The sequence below is a fragment of the Entelurus aequoreus genome, linkage group LG03, assembly GCF_033978785.1.
Source record: "Entelurus aequoreus isolate RoL-2023_Sb linkage group LG03, RoL_Eaeq_v1.1, whole genome shotgun sequence".
Classification (NCBI taxonomy): Eukaryota; Metazoa; Chordata; class Actinopteri; order Syngnathiformes; family Syngnathidae; genus Entelurus; species Entelurus aequoreus.
In genome coordinates, this window is record NC_084733.1 from 17,137,452 (window position 1) to 17,154,470 (window position 17,019).

General features: G+C 38.6%; 1 protein-coding gene across 1 annotated transcript in view; it reads right to left on the bottom strand.

Annotated features, from left to right (window-relative positions):
* LOC133646226 (tyrosine-protein kinase fyna) overlaps positions 1-17,019 on the bottom strand; it is an 89,763-nt gene that overhangs the window by 2,023 nt on the left and 70,721 nt on the right. Inside the window, exons 9-11 of the mRNA XM_062041387.1 lie at positions 12,749-12,825; positions 9,115-9,268; positions 5,667-5,798 (exon numbers count right to left, since the gene is read on the bottom strand). Of these exons, the coding sequence (XP_061897371.1) occupies positions 5,667-5,798; positions 9,115-9,268; positions 12,749-12,825 (363 nt within the window). The remainder of the gene's footprint in view (positions 1-5,666; positions 5,799-9,114; positions 9,269-12,748; positions 12,826-17,019) is intronic.

The window sequence follows — 17,019 nt, forward strand, 5'->3', positions numbered from 1 at the left end:
TCAAACGCCGACACTCGTCCAAAAAAACAAGCGTGTCCGAAAACGCAAAAACAGAATTCCGAATGGAAACTTGCGAGTGGATCGCTATCATGTGACACACTGTATCATTTAAAGCAGGGATGTCCAAACTTTTTCCACTGAGGGCCGCACACGGAAAAAATAAAGCATGCGGGGGCCATTTTGATATTTTTCATTTTCAAACCATAACAAAATATATGGATTTTTATTTTTTTTACTTTTAGGGCTGCCGGGAACCATAAAGGGTCTAAGTCATTAAAATGTTAAAAACAAGTCAAATTATTATTATTTTTTTTAAATTTAACGCTTATAGTAAATCTCTACAGTATATCAACTTCAGGTTGATATAAAGTTAAAAAAAATAAAAAGGTTTTATGCCTTTTCTGTCAAAGACAACTTTGTTTTTTTATAATAAAACTGAATTATGCAGTATTTCTCCCACTGCCCAACACATTCAGAAAGCAATGTTTGATGAAGTAATTAGAGCCTTAAAAAGATCAATAATGCAGGACACCATTGATTGTAATTCATTAATATTTTTGAGTAATCACAGTGAAAAGATAAATAAAGTCCCATGAAATATTTTTGGGATCCAAAGGTGCCCCACTCATAAAGTGATACATTTTTTTAAAATGTTTTTTTACTTTCAACACTTAACTTACGAGATCAACTTCAGATATATCTGTCGATTTAAGGTTTGAACTATTATTTTGTTTGTTTTATGCTCTTTTGTCAAAGAAAACATTTATGTTTTTGTATGGCAACCACACAAAATATGCAATATTTTCCACATAAAACATTTTAAAGTGAAATATTAGAAATAATTGGAGCCTTGAATAGGTCAATAATTCATTATAACATTCTTTTTTTGAACAATGGCAAAAAAAGAAAAATAAAGATAGACAAAAGAAAAAAAAACAGCCTGCATGGCAGCTTTGCAACTTTTTGTGGTTTGAATTCACCTCATTCCACTTTTTTAAATGTTTTTTTTAATTTTTGCAATAGCATTTCCAGAATGTGCGGCGGGCCGGTAAACAATTAGCTGCGGGCCGCAAATGGCCCCCGGGCCGCACTTTGGACACCCCTTATTTAAAAGGTACAGTGTTATCATATACTGTAGGTCACGCACTGAACAGTTTTCAAATTAAAATGTATATTATTAAAAGTGTCCCCATACACATTTTTTCATACATACTTGTATTATTTTGTGGTGTGAAAAGGTTTGAGTAAGTAAAATGAGTCAAACAGAGAACAATGGTAGGGCTGTAAGCCACAATTTTTTTTCCCTACGCTTTGAACCCTACGGCTTATAAAACAGCGCAGCTAATGTATGGATTGTTCTTCGCTAACGGCCATAATGCAAATAGTTTTCATAAAACACAAGTAAAGACACTTAAAAGATGTGCTATTGTTTTTGCGATGGCGCCCTCTTTTGGATGAGTTCGCTCACCGCATGTGCTGCGAGGTTAACAGTCTGCAGCAGGGGTGTCAAATCCATTTTAGATCGGGGACCACATGGAGAAAAATCTACTCCCAAGTGGGCGGGACTGGTAGAATCACGGCACGATAACTTAAAAATAAAGACAACTTCAGATTGTTTTTCTTTGTTTAAAAATAGAACAAGCACATTCTGAAAATGTACTAATCATAATTTAGTTGTTTTTTTACACTTACATGTTGCGGTTAATAGTAGAGATGTCCGATAATGGCTTTTTTGCCGATATCCGATATTGTCCAACTCTTAATTACCGATTCCGATATCAATCGATACGATACATACAGTCGTGGAATTAACACATTATTATGCCTAATTTTGGTAGCGGGGGGTGTATATTGTAGGGTGCTGGAAGAGTTAGTGCTGCAAGGGGTTCTGGGTATTTGTTCTGTTGTGTTTATGTTGTGTTACGGTGCGGATGTTCTCCCGAAATGTGTTTGTCATTCTTGTTTGGTGTGGGTTCACAGTGTGGCGCATATTTGTAACAGTGTTAAAGTTGTTTATACGGACACCCTCAGTGTGACCTGTATGGCTGTTGACCAAGTATACCTTGCATTCACTTGTGTGTGTGAAAAGCCGTGGATATTATGTGACTGGGCCGGCACGCAAAGGCAGTGCCTTCAAGGTTTATTGGCGCTCTGTACTTCTTCCTACGTCCGTGTACACAGCAGCATTTTAAAAAGTCATACATTTTACTTTTTGAAACAGATACAGATAATTTTGAAACCGATACCGATCATTTCCGATAATACATTTTAAAGCATTTACCGGCCGATAATATCAGACATCTCTAGTTGATTCTATCTTTATTTGTCGTTATTTATACTTTCTGAATAAATGATGTGATAATGTTCATCAGTCAACTCATTGGTGTTCATTTTAAATCTATCAAGATAAAAAAATGATATCAAAATCAAATTACAGGATGTTATTTATGTAGTTTGCTCATTTTCCTCGACTGGTGCACTAACATCATGTGGTTTATTTATTTTTTTTGTACATATGTAGCATCATCTACAAAGATACAAAGAATTGCTATTGCGACATCCAGTGGACACATTTAGAACAGCAGTTTCTTTCATTAAAAAATTTCGGCTCATTTTTATACTTAGCAAACTCATCTCACGGGCCGGATAAAACCTGTTCGGACCGTACGTTTGACACCCCTGGTCTACAGTATTTCCTTCTGTTTATTACTTTGAACCGGAAGTGCAAGTACCGTTCCGTGGGAATTCTTCACTCATCACTCCAAGCAACGACGGTAAGTTTTACAATATAAATAAAACAATTCCTACTTACTAAACCGTCCCATGTTTTGGTAAGTATTTTCATGCACATTTGTATGTGCTATCATAATGCAATCAAGCTCGCATCGTTAGCATTAGCTAATATGCTAACACATTTACGAGTGTCCGTGTTGGTATTATTAACTTTCAATGGCATTCTTTTTGTATTGTTTCAGTTTCGTAAATTCACCCTTGAGTCCGTTTAGCTGATTGGAGACTCAGCTTCCACAGCTGGTGGGTCCATGACGATGACTTCTGTTTTGTTTGAGCAGCCGTTTTACTGCCGTGTGACAGGCACCGTTCGGAAACAATCAAGGTATGTCAATAAACATTTACAAAATCTTTCTTTGTAAATAACTCATTTCACGACATATATATCTGCCACTTATGGTCCGGTGTGACTAATATATGGAAAAATATTTTTTTCTTCAAAAATGTTGTGGGTGTGGCTTATATACTGGTGCGTTTTATAGTCTGGAAAATACGGTATTTTATTATTAACCCTCCGTAATGGATTTATGCTGTCTTTAAGTTGAACTGGAGTGGACATTTTTTTTGGCGGCACCTAATGGGCACAAAATTTATTAAGTTGAGTTCATGATGCGGTAAGTTGAATGATGCGGACACATTTGTTACCGGATACTTTCTAATACAGCCTTGGATATGTTGTATATGTAAGTAATGGGCAACTATAATTATTTGATACTTGTCTAATTTGACAAATGATCTTCGAGATTTTTCAATTAAGGACACTTATTACGTATGTCTAGCTTGTGCGCTTAGCTGTTGTGTAGCTGCTCGCTCCTAGTAGCCTATAGCCTACCATGTTTATCTTATCTGTACCTTTTATGAATGACTTTACTAAACACGAGAACAGACCAACTTGTGTGCTTATTGGAGGACATTTAGATGTTAACTAGATGTAAATAAGACAATTCATACTTACTAAACTGTCCCATGTTGACTGTTTGTATGGCTTAAAAGTATAATAAATTAATGTATGCATGTAGGAGGCGTGGCTTCAGCAACCCACCCGTGATGTGTGCATGGGACGTACTGTGCAGGTAAGACATTTCACTGAATTTTAATTAAATGAGATTATTTAAATCAAGTAGTATTTATTGTAGTATTTATTTTTTACTTACTCAGGCACCAAACTATGTGAGTGTAAAAGTATATCCATTAGTGTTGATAGCGCCCTCTGAAGTGTTCAGAGAGATGAGCAAATTACACAATTAATAATTCATGATAAAAAAAATCCCTCACACGCAACGTGAAAGTTTTTTCTATTTTTAGTGACCTGAACCACTTTCAGTCATCTTGTTGATGACTTTAAAAGGCACTCCTAATTATGATTATGGTTATTATTAGGTGGCTATAGAGCACAGGTGTCAAACCCAGATGTGGCCCTCGAAATCCTGGAAATAATATGTATCAATTAAGTACTGTAACTTGTCTTACTAAATGTATTCTTTTTGGCAGAAAAAAAAATGTACTCCATGCAATCGCGCATTTTGTTAACTTAAATATTGTCTAATTATGCAAACAATATATTATGAAACATTTAAACCATTTATAAATAGAAATAAAAATGAATAATAATGATTTCAAAGCAAGTTATCCATCAAATTGGTATTCAATGGTACAATTTTTAAATATACTGCGGTTTATTCAGCATTTTTCTCGAAATTAAAAAAAAAAAACAGTACTTTTTTTTTACTGTAATAAACTAAGGTGCCGTTTTGGCATTTACAGTAATACAACGCAAAATCTACACTTCCTGATTTGCGGTAAAAAACAAAAATCAATAATTTCACCTTCAAATGTTGTGTATATACTGTAAATGAAAAAACAGTACTGCTGTTTTTAATGGTAAAAAAAAAAAAGAAAAAAAAAAAGGCAGCTCAGGTGCCAAAATTTTATTGTAAAAATGCAGTTTTTTTTATTTACAGTAAAAAAACAAATGTAAATTTTACAGTAAAATTCTGGCAACTGAGCTGCTTTTTTTTTAACCATAAAAACAGCAGTACTGTTTTTTTCATTTACAGTAATATACACAACATTTTAAGGTGAAATTATTGCAAATTACCATATTTTTTTTACATTTTAGTTTTAAAGTGAAGTGAATTATATTTATATAGCGCTTTTCTCTAGTGACTCAAAGCGCTTTTACATAGTGAAACCCAATAGCTAAGTTACATTTAAACCAGTGTGGGTGGCACTGGGATCAGGTGGGTAAAGTGTCTTGCCCAAGGACACAACGGCAGTGACCGGGACGGCGGGGATCGAACCTGGAATCCTCAATTTGCCCGCACGTCCACTCTACCAACCGAGCTATAAAAAAAATCTACTAATAAAATGCATGAAAAAATGGTGTAATAAGAGCGGCCCTCTGGGGCCAAACATAACTGCGATGTCACGCCTTTTGTGTTGTAATACTACTTTGCTCCTTAGGAGACGCTAGTGAGTCACTGCAAAGGTAACGATGCTTTGTTGCGCCCACAGAGGTGGCGACAACAAAAGTGAACCGTGTCTTAAAGACACACACAATGGCGCTGACAACACGAGAGTGGACACGTGATTTGTTATTTCGGTTGTTGAACGTATTGCTTTTTGGGCGGATTATATGCAACCCTTAACCCTAACTTATTTTCAGCAGTATTGTGTTTATTTCCGATTTCCGTGTTACGTATGGGAGCGTTTAAAAGCCCACACGGTCAGCTGGGAGCATGTCTTTGGATTATGCACGACCAGACCTACATTATGCAACACGCCGCTCTTTTTTTAGCTCGCCGAGTAGCGCCTGACGTGTACACGCGTGAATAATAAAAACCGTTTTTTGAAAGGAAAAAAAACAAAACACTCACCTGGATAGGGCACCCGGCCCTTGGTCACCAGCTCCGTCAGCAGGATGCCGAAGGACCACACGTCAGACTTGATGGTGAATTTCCCGTAGAGCGCCGCCTCGGGCGCGGTCCACTTGATGGGAAACTTTGCACCTGACAAAAAAAACAGACTATTTTACACCTGTGTACATTTTGTTTACCAAAACCACAAAAAGCACTGGGCGTTGAAGGGACTGTTTGCAACATTCACACAGATGTCTAGAGGGCGCTAACTTTCCAATGTGTTTTACACACTATATCTCACCCTCTTACCATACAGGCCAACCTTGAGACCTCCGAATTCGGTGGGGCGGGGTTGAGGTGGGGTTTATGTTGTGTTACGGTGCGGATGTTCTCCCGAAATGTGTTTGTCATTCTTGTTTGGTGTGGGTTCACAGTGTGGCGCATATTTGTAACAGTGTTAAAGTTGTTTTTACGGCCACCCTCAGTGTGACCTGTATGGCTGTTGACCAAGTATGGTTGCATTCTCTTGCGTGTGTGAAAAGCCGTAGATATTATGTGACTGGGCCGGCACGCAAAGGCAGTGCCTTTAAGGCACGCCCCCAATATTGTTGTCTGGGTGGAAATCGGGAGAAATTCGGGAGGATGGTTGGCCCGGGAGATTTTCGGGAGGGGCACTGAAATTCGGGAGTCTCCCGGGAAAATCGTGAGGGTTGGCAAGTATGACTCTTACATGCAAGCACATGAGCTTTGGTTGTTGTTAGCTAATAATCGTCATTTGGATAGTTAGCGCTAGCGGTCATTAAATGTATAATTTATCACACAGGTGTCAAGCTCAGATCTGGCCCGCGACATCATTTTATCTGGCCCGCAACTACCTGGAAATGATATGCGTCAAAGTACTTAATATTTTCCCACTATTTCATTTTGACAGAAAAAATATATGTACTGCTTGAAATCCAATATTGCAACAAATATTACAGTATATTATCATCCTTTCCAAACATGTTTTTGTCTAAATAAAAATACTTAACTTTACAGCAAACTGCCCATCAAATTACCGTATTTTTCGGACTATAAGTCGCAGTTTTTTTCATAGTTTGGCCGGGGGTGCGACTTATACTCAGGAGCGACTTAAGTGTGAAATGATTAACACATTACCGTAAAATATCAAATAATATTATTTAGCTCATTCACGTAAGAGACTAGACGTATAAGATTTCATGGGATTTAGCGATTAGGAGTGACAGATTGTTTGGTAAACGTATAGCATGTTCTATATGTTATAGTTATTTGAATGACTCTTACCATAATATGTTACGTTAACATACCAGGCACGTTCTCAGTTGGTTATTTATGCGTCATATAACGTACACTTATTCAGCCTGTTGTTCACTATTCTTTATTTATTTTAAATTGCCTTTCAAATGTCTATTGTTGGTGTTGGGTTTTATCAAATAAATTTCCCCAAAAAATGCGACTTATACTCCAGTGCGACTTATATATGTTTTTTTCCTTCTTTATTATGCATTTTCGGCTGGTGCGACTTATACTCCGTAGCAACTTATACTCTGAAAAATACAATAATAAAAATGACAATACATTTGATGTTGTTCTTTACAGCATATTACTGTAAATTCCAAAAAAATACTATTGTTTTTTGCGTTAAAATTCTGTTGACTGAGCTGCCAGTTATTGACTGTAAAATTTAAGGTTGTTGTTTTTAACAGTGGATTACTGTAAATGGAAAAACGATACATTTGTTTTTGCGGTAGAAAAACTGGCAGCTAAGTTGCCAGAATAAAAATGTTGTAAATTTAACACAAACATTCTGGCACCTAAGCTGCCACAATAATACACACAATAATGTTTGATTGAATGCTAAAAACGTTATGACAAACAACGTGAAAAAACAGAATGAAGTGAAGTGAAGTGAAGTGAATTATATTTATATAGCGCTTTTCTCTAGTGACTCAAAGCGCTTTACACAGTGAAACCCAATATCTAAGTTACATTTAAACCAGTGTGGGTGGCACTGGGAGCAGGTGGGTAAAGTGTCTTGCCCAAGGACACAACGGCAGTAACTAGGATGGCGGAAGCGGGGATCGAACCTGCAACCCTCAAGTTGCTGGCACGGCCGCTCTACCAACCGAGCTATACCACCCCGAATGGAATTTTACATTTTTTTACTGAATGAAACACACAAAAAGTACATGAAGATAAAGAACGTGGGATTTACAATATTAACTATGAACGATAAAACACTGAATATTGACAACATATGAACGTAACACCCCCTCTCCATCCACATATTTTACAATCAAGCGAAACGCAAAAAAAAACGCAACAAACAGCGAAATATGAAAGCGAAGAGTAAAAAAAAAACCCACCTACGATCTGATACATCTGATACATCACTAAGCTTTAGAACTTTGTTGTAAAAATCTCCTTCTGCGTCTGTCCCTGACACCTCTGGAAACGCTCCCCACCCACACTGCTTGGTACCTCTTCTGAGCTGCTGTGACCTAGATTACTATAGTAACTAATTAGATTACCATAGTAACTAGTATATCATGCAAAAGCGCAGATTCCAACCATTGCAATACTTTGTATATTTCAAGACTTGCGGTCATTTGAAAACATCACTGCACTTCATAATGGCAGCTACAGTTTCCACCTTAAAGATCTAAAAAAATTATTTGGGAATGTCCGGCAGGCCAGATTGAAAAGCTTAACAGACCTAGGCCTTAATTTGCCCAGGTCTGGTATATATTTTGCTTTGAAAAATGTAACTGTGAGGAAGTTGCAAACAGCCCCTTTAACTGGAAACAGATGATTATTGGAGTGAGGAACATTATCGTATTTTCAATCAATCAATCCAAGTGTACTTATTTAGCCCTTAATCACATATGTCTCAAAGGGCTGCACAAGCCACAACAACATCCTTGGCTCAGATCCCACATCAGGGCAAGAATAAAACCAACCCAATGGGAACAACGACAAACCTTGGAAGGTGTAAATGGAAAATCGTGTTGAATCTAATAATTTCCCCAAAGAATCGGAATTAATTGTTGGAAGATTCCATTTTCAAGCTTTATGTATTATTACACCACTTCACCATTGTTTTGAGTCTTTTCCAGAAGTGACTTTTTTCTGTCATTGGACAAAAGAGTAACACACAAAACACTAGACATGTTTTTTGATGGACAGCGTGTAACTATAGCAACAGACCGGCATCCTTTAGTAGCGCTGCCATGTCGTGACCACGTGTGCGTCTGTTTTCCAGACCACGACAAATTACTGGCTCATTTTCTCGACTTTTTGTGCAAATACGTGTCGGGACAAAATGGAAAAGGCAGATGATGTTTAGCTCGTCCTTTTTTTAGACGATGGTCGGGACAGACACTTTCATTTTCCCCCCCAGAAATGAATATATTATCATATGTTTAGTGCAGTAAGTGTAATGTACCTTGTCTGGCTGTGTACTCGTTGTCCTCGATGAGCCTGGCCAGACCAAAGTCAGCAATCTTACACACCAGACTGTCGCCGACCAGGATGTTGGCAGAGCGGAGGTCTCGGTGAATGTAGTTCATCCTCTCGATGTACGCCATGCCAGCCGCAACCTGGGAAGTTGAATCAGTGTTTTTTCCCCCCATCTTATTAAAGAATGGCTTTCAGGAGATTAAAGCACAACACACACACATACGCACCACACAAAACACAACGTACACACTTATTGTATTGCCTTTCACAAAGAGCTTAACAATCCCACAAATATTTTTTAAATTGCTCATGTTTTTGTACTTGGAATCCATTCATTTGGCTGCTTTGCTAAGACAGAAGTCTCTTTTACACAGAAATCCTGCAACAACAACAAAAACGGTGCATCAGGGCTGTTACAGCAATTAGCTGCCTGTGGCTTTTATGCAGAACAGCAACACGATATCCTACGGTCAGACAATTGGATGCTTGGTGACGTAGGCCCGGGCGATACGACTGAAAACTGTATCAAGATAAAAGTGAGGATATCGGTCGGTAGCGATAATTACTGATATTTCTCAAAAATAAGGACCGGGAGTAAAATATATTAAACGTAAACATTCAGTGTTTCCCGCACATTCATTTATTTGTGGCGGCCCGCCACGAAAGAATTACGTCCGCCACAAATAAATAAAAAATTAAATTTTTTTTTTTTTTTTTAATTTTTTGTCTTGTCTAGCTTCTCAGGCAAATCATATAGTTGATGTAGATGCCCATATAGGCTGTTCAGATTTACTTTACAAAAGAGAAGTGTAGAATACTTCTCTTGTTGCCTTATTTGTATTTGACCACTACTGTTTTCTGTTTATTTGTTACTGACTGTGGCAGGACACCTCTGCCTCTGTTTCACTTTATGTTGCTGGTAAATAATATGGTTGTAGTAGTAGGCTAAAGTTAAATTATTTAGTATGCACTAATTAAAGGGGCAGAGCTTTAAGAGACATTTTAGCTTTTATATTTTATAAGATATATTTTTTGTAAGAACCACAATTAATAAATATATTTCAGTGAATAACTTATTGTTCAAATCTGTATATAAATATGTACATAAAGTGTTGTAATTATATTGTAAAATGGATGGATGGATGGACGTTTAAAACAAAACTGTTATTATTAATTAGTAAGTATACATTTTTTTAGCCTTTTTAGAGAAAATCATATCATTGTAGTAAATTATGCAAATTACTCAATGATGTCATGGTGACCCGCCCATAGCCACGACCATAGCCACGCCCCCACCGCCACAGGTATCTTGGCAGTTTATGGGAAACACTGGATATCCTACGGTCAGACAATTGGATGCTTGGTGACGTAGGCCTGGGCGATACGACTGAAAACTGTATCAAGATAAAAGTGATGATATCAGTCGATAGCGATAATTACTGATATTTCTCAAAAATAAGGACCGGGAGTAAAATGTATTAAATGTAAACATTTGTACTCCAAATGTAACCTTCAGCTATCAATGCAGAAAGGAAAGGAAATATCAACACAACCATGCAAAAAACACTCAATGTAAACAAAGTTGTAAAATCACATTGAACACTTAACAATAACTTCTTAAAATAAAAGTGCAAAAATAAGGAATACGTAAGAAATGCTAAAAAAAAAAAAAAAGTGTAACAAAATAGTACAAAGAGTGAAAATGTAAACAAAGAGAAACTTAAGAAGAACTATTTTCTGCAGGTTTAGTACCAGGAAGTTAGACTTATACTTCCTTTTATCGTCATTTAAATTTAAACTTTGCAGTACAGATAAGAACGAAATTTCGTCGCATTAGCTCATGGTAGTGCAGGATAAAAGAGCAATAAGGTGCAGATATAAATAAATAAATTACTGTACAGATAAAAATATTGCACTTTTGCATATGCATCCAGGTTTATGGATGTATGTTATATTGTCTTTATATTCCAGCGAGTTAATCCATTTTTGGGGGGAATTGAGGGGATTATTTTAATGCGTTCAAGAGTCTTACGGCCTGAGGGAAGAAGCTACGGCTGTGCTCTAGAGGGTGAGCACATCTAAGGTGATTGTGCATAATTTAGAGACCACATTGGTCTGACTACGGTCCGTTTTAGAAATCAAAGAAACTGCAATATTATCCACAATTTCTTTGCTCTCTGCAGCACTCATTTTTACTTTCTCTTCTCACTCCATGCCAAGAATCAACCGCGAGACAACAAGAGGGTGCGACCAAACTTGATAGTTGATACTACTGCCTGATTGGCTGTTGGCGTGCAACCCCGACTGATCAGTGATCACTTCCTGCGTTGTTTCGCTACTAGAGCGTGAGTGCCTTGGTTCATGCAACCTTGCTTTGCAACTTGTTTTTTTTCTGATGAAGAAGAAAAAATTAATGCAAATGTTTTACTGAACACATTTTTTATTGATATTGATTACGTGTTTATTGCGATTTGTATTGATATAATTTTATTGCCCAGCCTTATGACTAACAGGGCTATAAGTGTCAGGTGTTTAACTTCACTTGGAATACCTTTACACACAGGCGCTGTCCCACCTCTGTTTGTTACTAATGCATTAGACCAGGGGTGTCCATTTGCGGCCCGCAGGTCATTTTTTAACGGCCCCACGACACATTCTAAAAATACGATAAAAAACCCCAAACAAACGTGGTATAAAAGAGCAAACAGGTGAAATGTAACAAGAAAATGTTGCAATGTTTACTCTAATAACACAAAGCTGCCATGTAGGCTGTTTCTTTCTTTGAAAAATAATATTTAATCAAAATCAACGTCATTATGAATTATTGACCTATTCAAGGCTCCAATTACGTCACATTAAATATTCCACTTTGAGATATTCTTTGGGGAAAATGTTGCATATTTTGTGTTTGCCATATAAAAAACAGAGCTGTTATTTTTTAAAAGAAGGGCCTAAAACGAACAAACAAAAAACATAAACAACAATAAAACTTAGAATTGACGGACAGATCACAAGCTGATCTCGAGATTATTGTGCTAAAAGTAATCAGTAAAAAAAAAAAAAAGTATAATTTATTTTTTAACACTTTATTGAGTAGGACCCTTTTGGATCCCCAATAATTTTTGTGGGATTTTTTTGTGTGTGTGTCATTGCTCAAAAAATGTCAATGTTGTTATGAGTTATTGACCTTTTTAAGGCTCCAATTATTTTATAATCTCAAATATTCTACTTTAAAATCTAATTGGGGGAAAATATTGCATATTTGGTGGGTTTTTTTCCATAAAAAACCTGGGTTTTCTTTGACAAAAAGGGCATACAACTAAATAATGACACATTTTTTATATTTTTTTGACCAAAACTCTGGGTTCACCGGGATCAAGCCTGAGTGGCGGCCTAAATGTATATTTTTTTATACATTTATTGTATTGGTTTTTAAAATAAAAAATATCAAAATGGCCCCTGCTTGCTTTGATTTTTCAGTGTGCGGCCCTCAGTGGAAAAAGTTTGGACACCCCTGCATTAGACGTAACATTTCTGGGTGTACTTCACATCCCGCGTTCTACATACAGAAATACGCCGTCTTTTGCAGGAAGTCGAAAACGGTCTTCATGATGACCTACCTGAGCCGCCATGTCCACCAGATTTGGAAGTTTGAGGCCTCGTCCTTCTCCATCCTTAAGGAAGTCAAGCAAACTCCCTGAAAAACATCAAATAAGAAACGTCTTAATGGCTGTTTGCTTGTTGATGCAAAATGTTTTTATTATTTTTGTGCAAATCTGGATAAATACGGATATGTTTAGGATTTTGTTTAGGAACTGCGGTTTCCTTCGTTGTCTCACTGCCTAATGCATGCACCACATTGACAGGTAGGTGGATATAACACATTTTAAACCTGTCAAACTTAAAAGGGATTTATTGCTAAAAATGTTTACCCATTTTTTGTGTACTTTTTTGTACAATGCCGCAAATGGCACCTGTGCAGCACTTTGACAGACCTACTTATGTAGCCTGTTGTAAGGTTCAGCATGTGACGTGATGTAAACTCAGTCAGCAACCACAACTTTTGGCTACCTTCAACAAGGGGTCCGTGACCCCTAAGGGGTCCGCGGGGGTACTGCAGGAGGGTTGTGACATTTGTGGTTGATAAAAAACAAAAACAAAAATAGTTTTTTATAATCCCCAAACATTTTTTCCACAGATTTAAACTTCTTTAAACAACACACAAACAATAGATTAATAAATAATAATGATGATGATAGTGAAAATAAATAAATATTGCATGTTTAAAATAAAAATATGAATAAATGTATTCATTTATGAGAACTTTATTGTTTATGTACAGTACAGGCCAAACGTTTGGCCACACCTTCTCCTCATTCAAAGCGTCTTCTTTATTTTCATGACTATTTACATTGTAGATTGTCACTGAAGGCATCAAAACTATGAATGAACACATGTGGAGTTATGTACTTGACAAAAAAAAAGGTGAAATAACTGAAAACATGTTTTATATTCTAGTTTCTTCAAAATAGCCACCCTTTGCTCGGATTACTGCTTTGCACACTCTTGGCATTCTCTCCATGAGCTTCAAGCACACCTGTGAAGTGAAAACCATTTCAGGTGACTACCTCTTGAAGCTCATCCAGAGAATGCCAATAGTGTGCGGAAAAGTAATCAGAGCAAAGGGTGGCTATTTTGAAGAAAGTAGAATATAAAACGTTTTTTTCAGTTATTTCACCTTTTTTTGTTAAGTACATAACTCCACATGTGTTCATTCATAGTTTTGATGCCTTTAGTGACAATCTACAACGTAAATAGTCATGAAAATAAAGAAAACGCATTGAAATGAGAAGGTGTCCCCAAACTGTTGGCCTGTACTGTATATAATTAACATGTATTTACTTGTTTATTTATTTATTTACTTACTCATTTATAAAATTTACTACGAAACGCAAAGGGGTAGGATTAAATAAGATCTTCTTCCTCTTCTTTTCAGACATGTAATGAGAAACTGGAAATATGTGATGAATGAATGAATGATCTTTATTGTACATGTACAACAACAATGGAAATGCAAGACACTAGGTGTAATAAATACTAAAATGATATCAAAACAACGATGAGACATTGACTAGGCATAAATATGGAATATACAGAGTAGGTAGTAGTTTCGTTGTACTACATAGTTTCGTTGTACTTGTGCAGTGACAATAAAGTCCTATCCTAGGTGTGGAATATAAAAATTACTGATAATCTGGGCATCTACTGTATGTACACATGAAGGTAAGCATGGACGCAAACATCATTAAATATTGCACTCTCCTCTGTTATTGCTCAGTAGTAGTGGTGGCATTTATTCATATTTATACCATCAGTGCACTTATGGCCGTGGGGTTAACGTTCCATCTAAGGTGCGCGCCTGTGCAATTGCGCACTGCTCAAGCGTCCTCTGCGCACGGCAAATCTATGCCACGCACAAAATCAAATAAAAAAATAAGCGCATAACAATTTTCGACACACGGACACGACAGAGAAAACAGTTTTCGTCATCATCGTTCAAATATTGTAACGTCTGTCGAGACGCTTTGAGGACACGAATTCCATCCATCACTTTACTGAGCAAAACTCTTTATTGTCGGCCATAAACACATCACCAAAACATTAGTAAAAAAAAGGATATCTAGCAAAAGTGGTCATTTTCTGCAGTACAAACCAGACCAGAAGCAACTTTGTTATATCAACAGCAGCCGCTCGCTCTTTCTCACTTGCGCCAACACATGCACATATGGCACTTAGCCGGTGATGCGTTTACAGCCACACAAAAAGTCGGACAACTCCAACACCACACATAAAGTGTCATTCCAGGTCGTTACACTATGATTTACCAATCAAATGTGTGCTTGCACCTCCAAGTCCGAGTCCATGGTTCTCGCCCGGAAAAGGGTGGAGTGCCATCTCCGGGTTGCGGAGGAGACCCTGCCCCAAGTGGAAGAGTTCAAGTACCTCGGAGTCTTGTTCACGAGTGAGGGAAGAGCGGATCGTGAGATCGACAGGCGGATCGGTGCGGCGTCTTCAGTAATGCGGACGCTGTATCGATCCGTTGTGGTGAAGAAGGAGCTGAGCCGGAAGGCAAAGCTCTCAATTTACCGGTCGATATACGTTCCCATCCTCACCTATGGTCATGAGTTTGGGTTATGACCGAAAGGACAAGATCACGGGTACAAGCGGCCGAAATGAGTTTCCTCCGCCGCGTGGCGGGGCTCTCCCTTAGAGATAGGGTGAGAAGCTCTGCCATCCGGGGGGGAGCTCAAAGTAAAGCCGCTGCTCCTCCACATCGAGAGGAGCCAGATGAGGTGGTTCGGGCATCTGGTCAGGATGCCACCCGAACGCCTCCCTAGGGAGGTGTTTAGGGCACGTCCGACCGGTAGGAGGCCACGGGGAAGACTCAGGACACATTGGGAAGACTATGTCTCCCGGCTGGCCTGGGAACGCCTCGGGATCCCCCGGGAAGAGCTGGATGAAGTGGCTGGGGAGAGGGAAGTCTGGGTTTCCCTGCTTAGGCTGCTGCCCCCGCGACCCGACCTCGGATAAGCGGAAGAAGATGGATGGATGAATGTGTGCTTATTCTAGTGTCATTTATTAGGAATCTTAATTAATAAATGTTAATCATGAAATGCTGTTAGTATATTAAATAAATACTAATAAAAATATATTTTTTACAAACAGGAAGTTGCAGGAATGTACACATGATCCCCTGCTTACATCTCATTGTGCAACATGTGAATGTTTTAATGGGAACTAAATGCAATGTCTGAAAGGGGTACAAATTATTTCCAAAGCAGGACCTCCACCCAGACAAACAATATTTTTTGTTATTGTCATTGTAAGTGGGCCTAAACACTTATATTAGAAAATAATCTCATGGAAATGACTGCTGTCATTTGATTATAACAATAAGAGAATTTTGTCTGTCTATCTGTGTTGGCCCTGCGATGAGGTGGGGACTTGTCCAGGGTGTACCCCGCCTTCCGCCCGAATGCAGCTGAGATAGGCTCCAGCGACCCCGAAAGGGACAAGCGGTAGAAAATGGATGGATGGATGGAGATTGAACTTGTTATTTAGTCAGGTTTGGGACAGGTGTGCTGCTGGTGTAGCCACGGTGTGCACGTCTGATGTTGCTCACATGGGCTCCACTGAACGCTCAGGGAGTTTTTGCGTTTGCTCACACACATGAAAAATTAGAGGGAACATTGCGTGGGGTAGAAGCTAAACTTGAGTCTATTTGTTCGGAAGAGCATGGTGCTGAAGCGCCTACCTGAGCGCGGCCATACGACGTGTCTGTTGCCATGGTGATATGGGTCCTTGAGAATATTCACTGGCTTCCTAAGACGAGTGGTAAAGTTCTTCCAAGGAGGGGGTAAGGGAACCCGATGATATTTTTCAGCTGAGTATTCTCTGGAACGAGTCTCTGTTGTGCCTCTCTGATGATCGCCATGGTTTTAGTTCTCCAGGACAGGTCATCCTCCAGGTGGACGCCCAGAAATCTCAAGATGGAGACTCTTTCCACGCAGCCCCCACCCAAGAATGTTGGTCTTTCTTCCTCCTGAAGTCTATCAGCATCTCCTGGGTTTTCAGCTTGTTCAGCTGCAGGTTGTTGGCCTTGCAAAGCACCGACAGCTGTTCCACCTCATCGCGGTACGCGGCCTCGTCACCCCTGGAGATGCAGCCCACCCCGGTGGTGTCGTCAGCGCACTTGGTGATGGAGTTACTGGGGTGGGCGGCGGAGAAGTGGTGGGTGTAGAAGGAGTAAAGTAGAGGGCTCAGCACGCAGCCCTGAGGCTGAGGGTTGTGGAGACCTATCCCCCTCTGGGGGTGGTCAAACAGGAAGTCC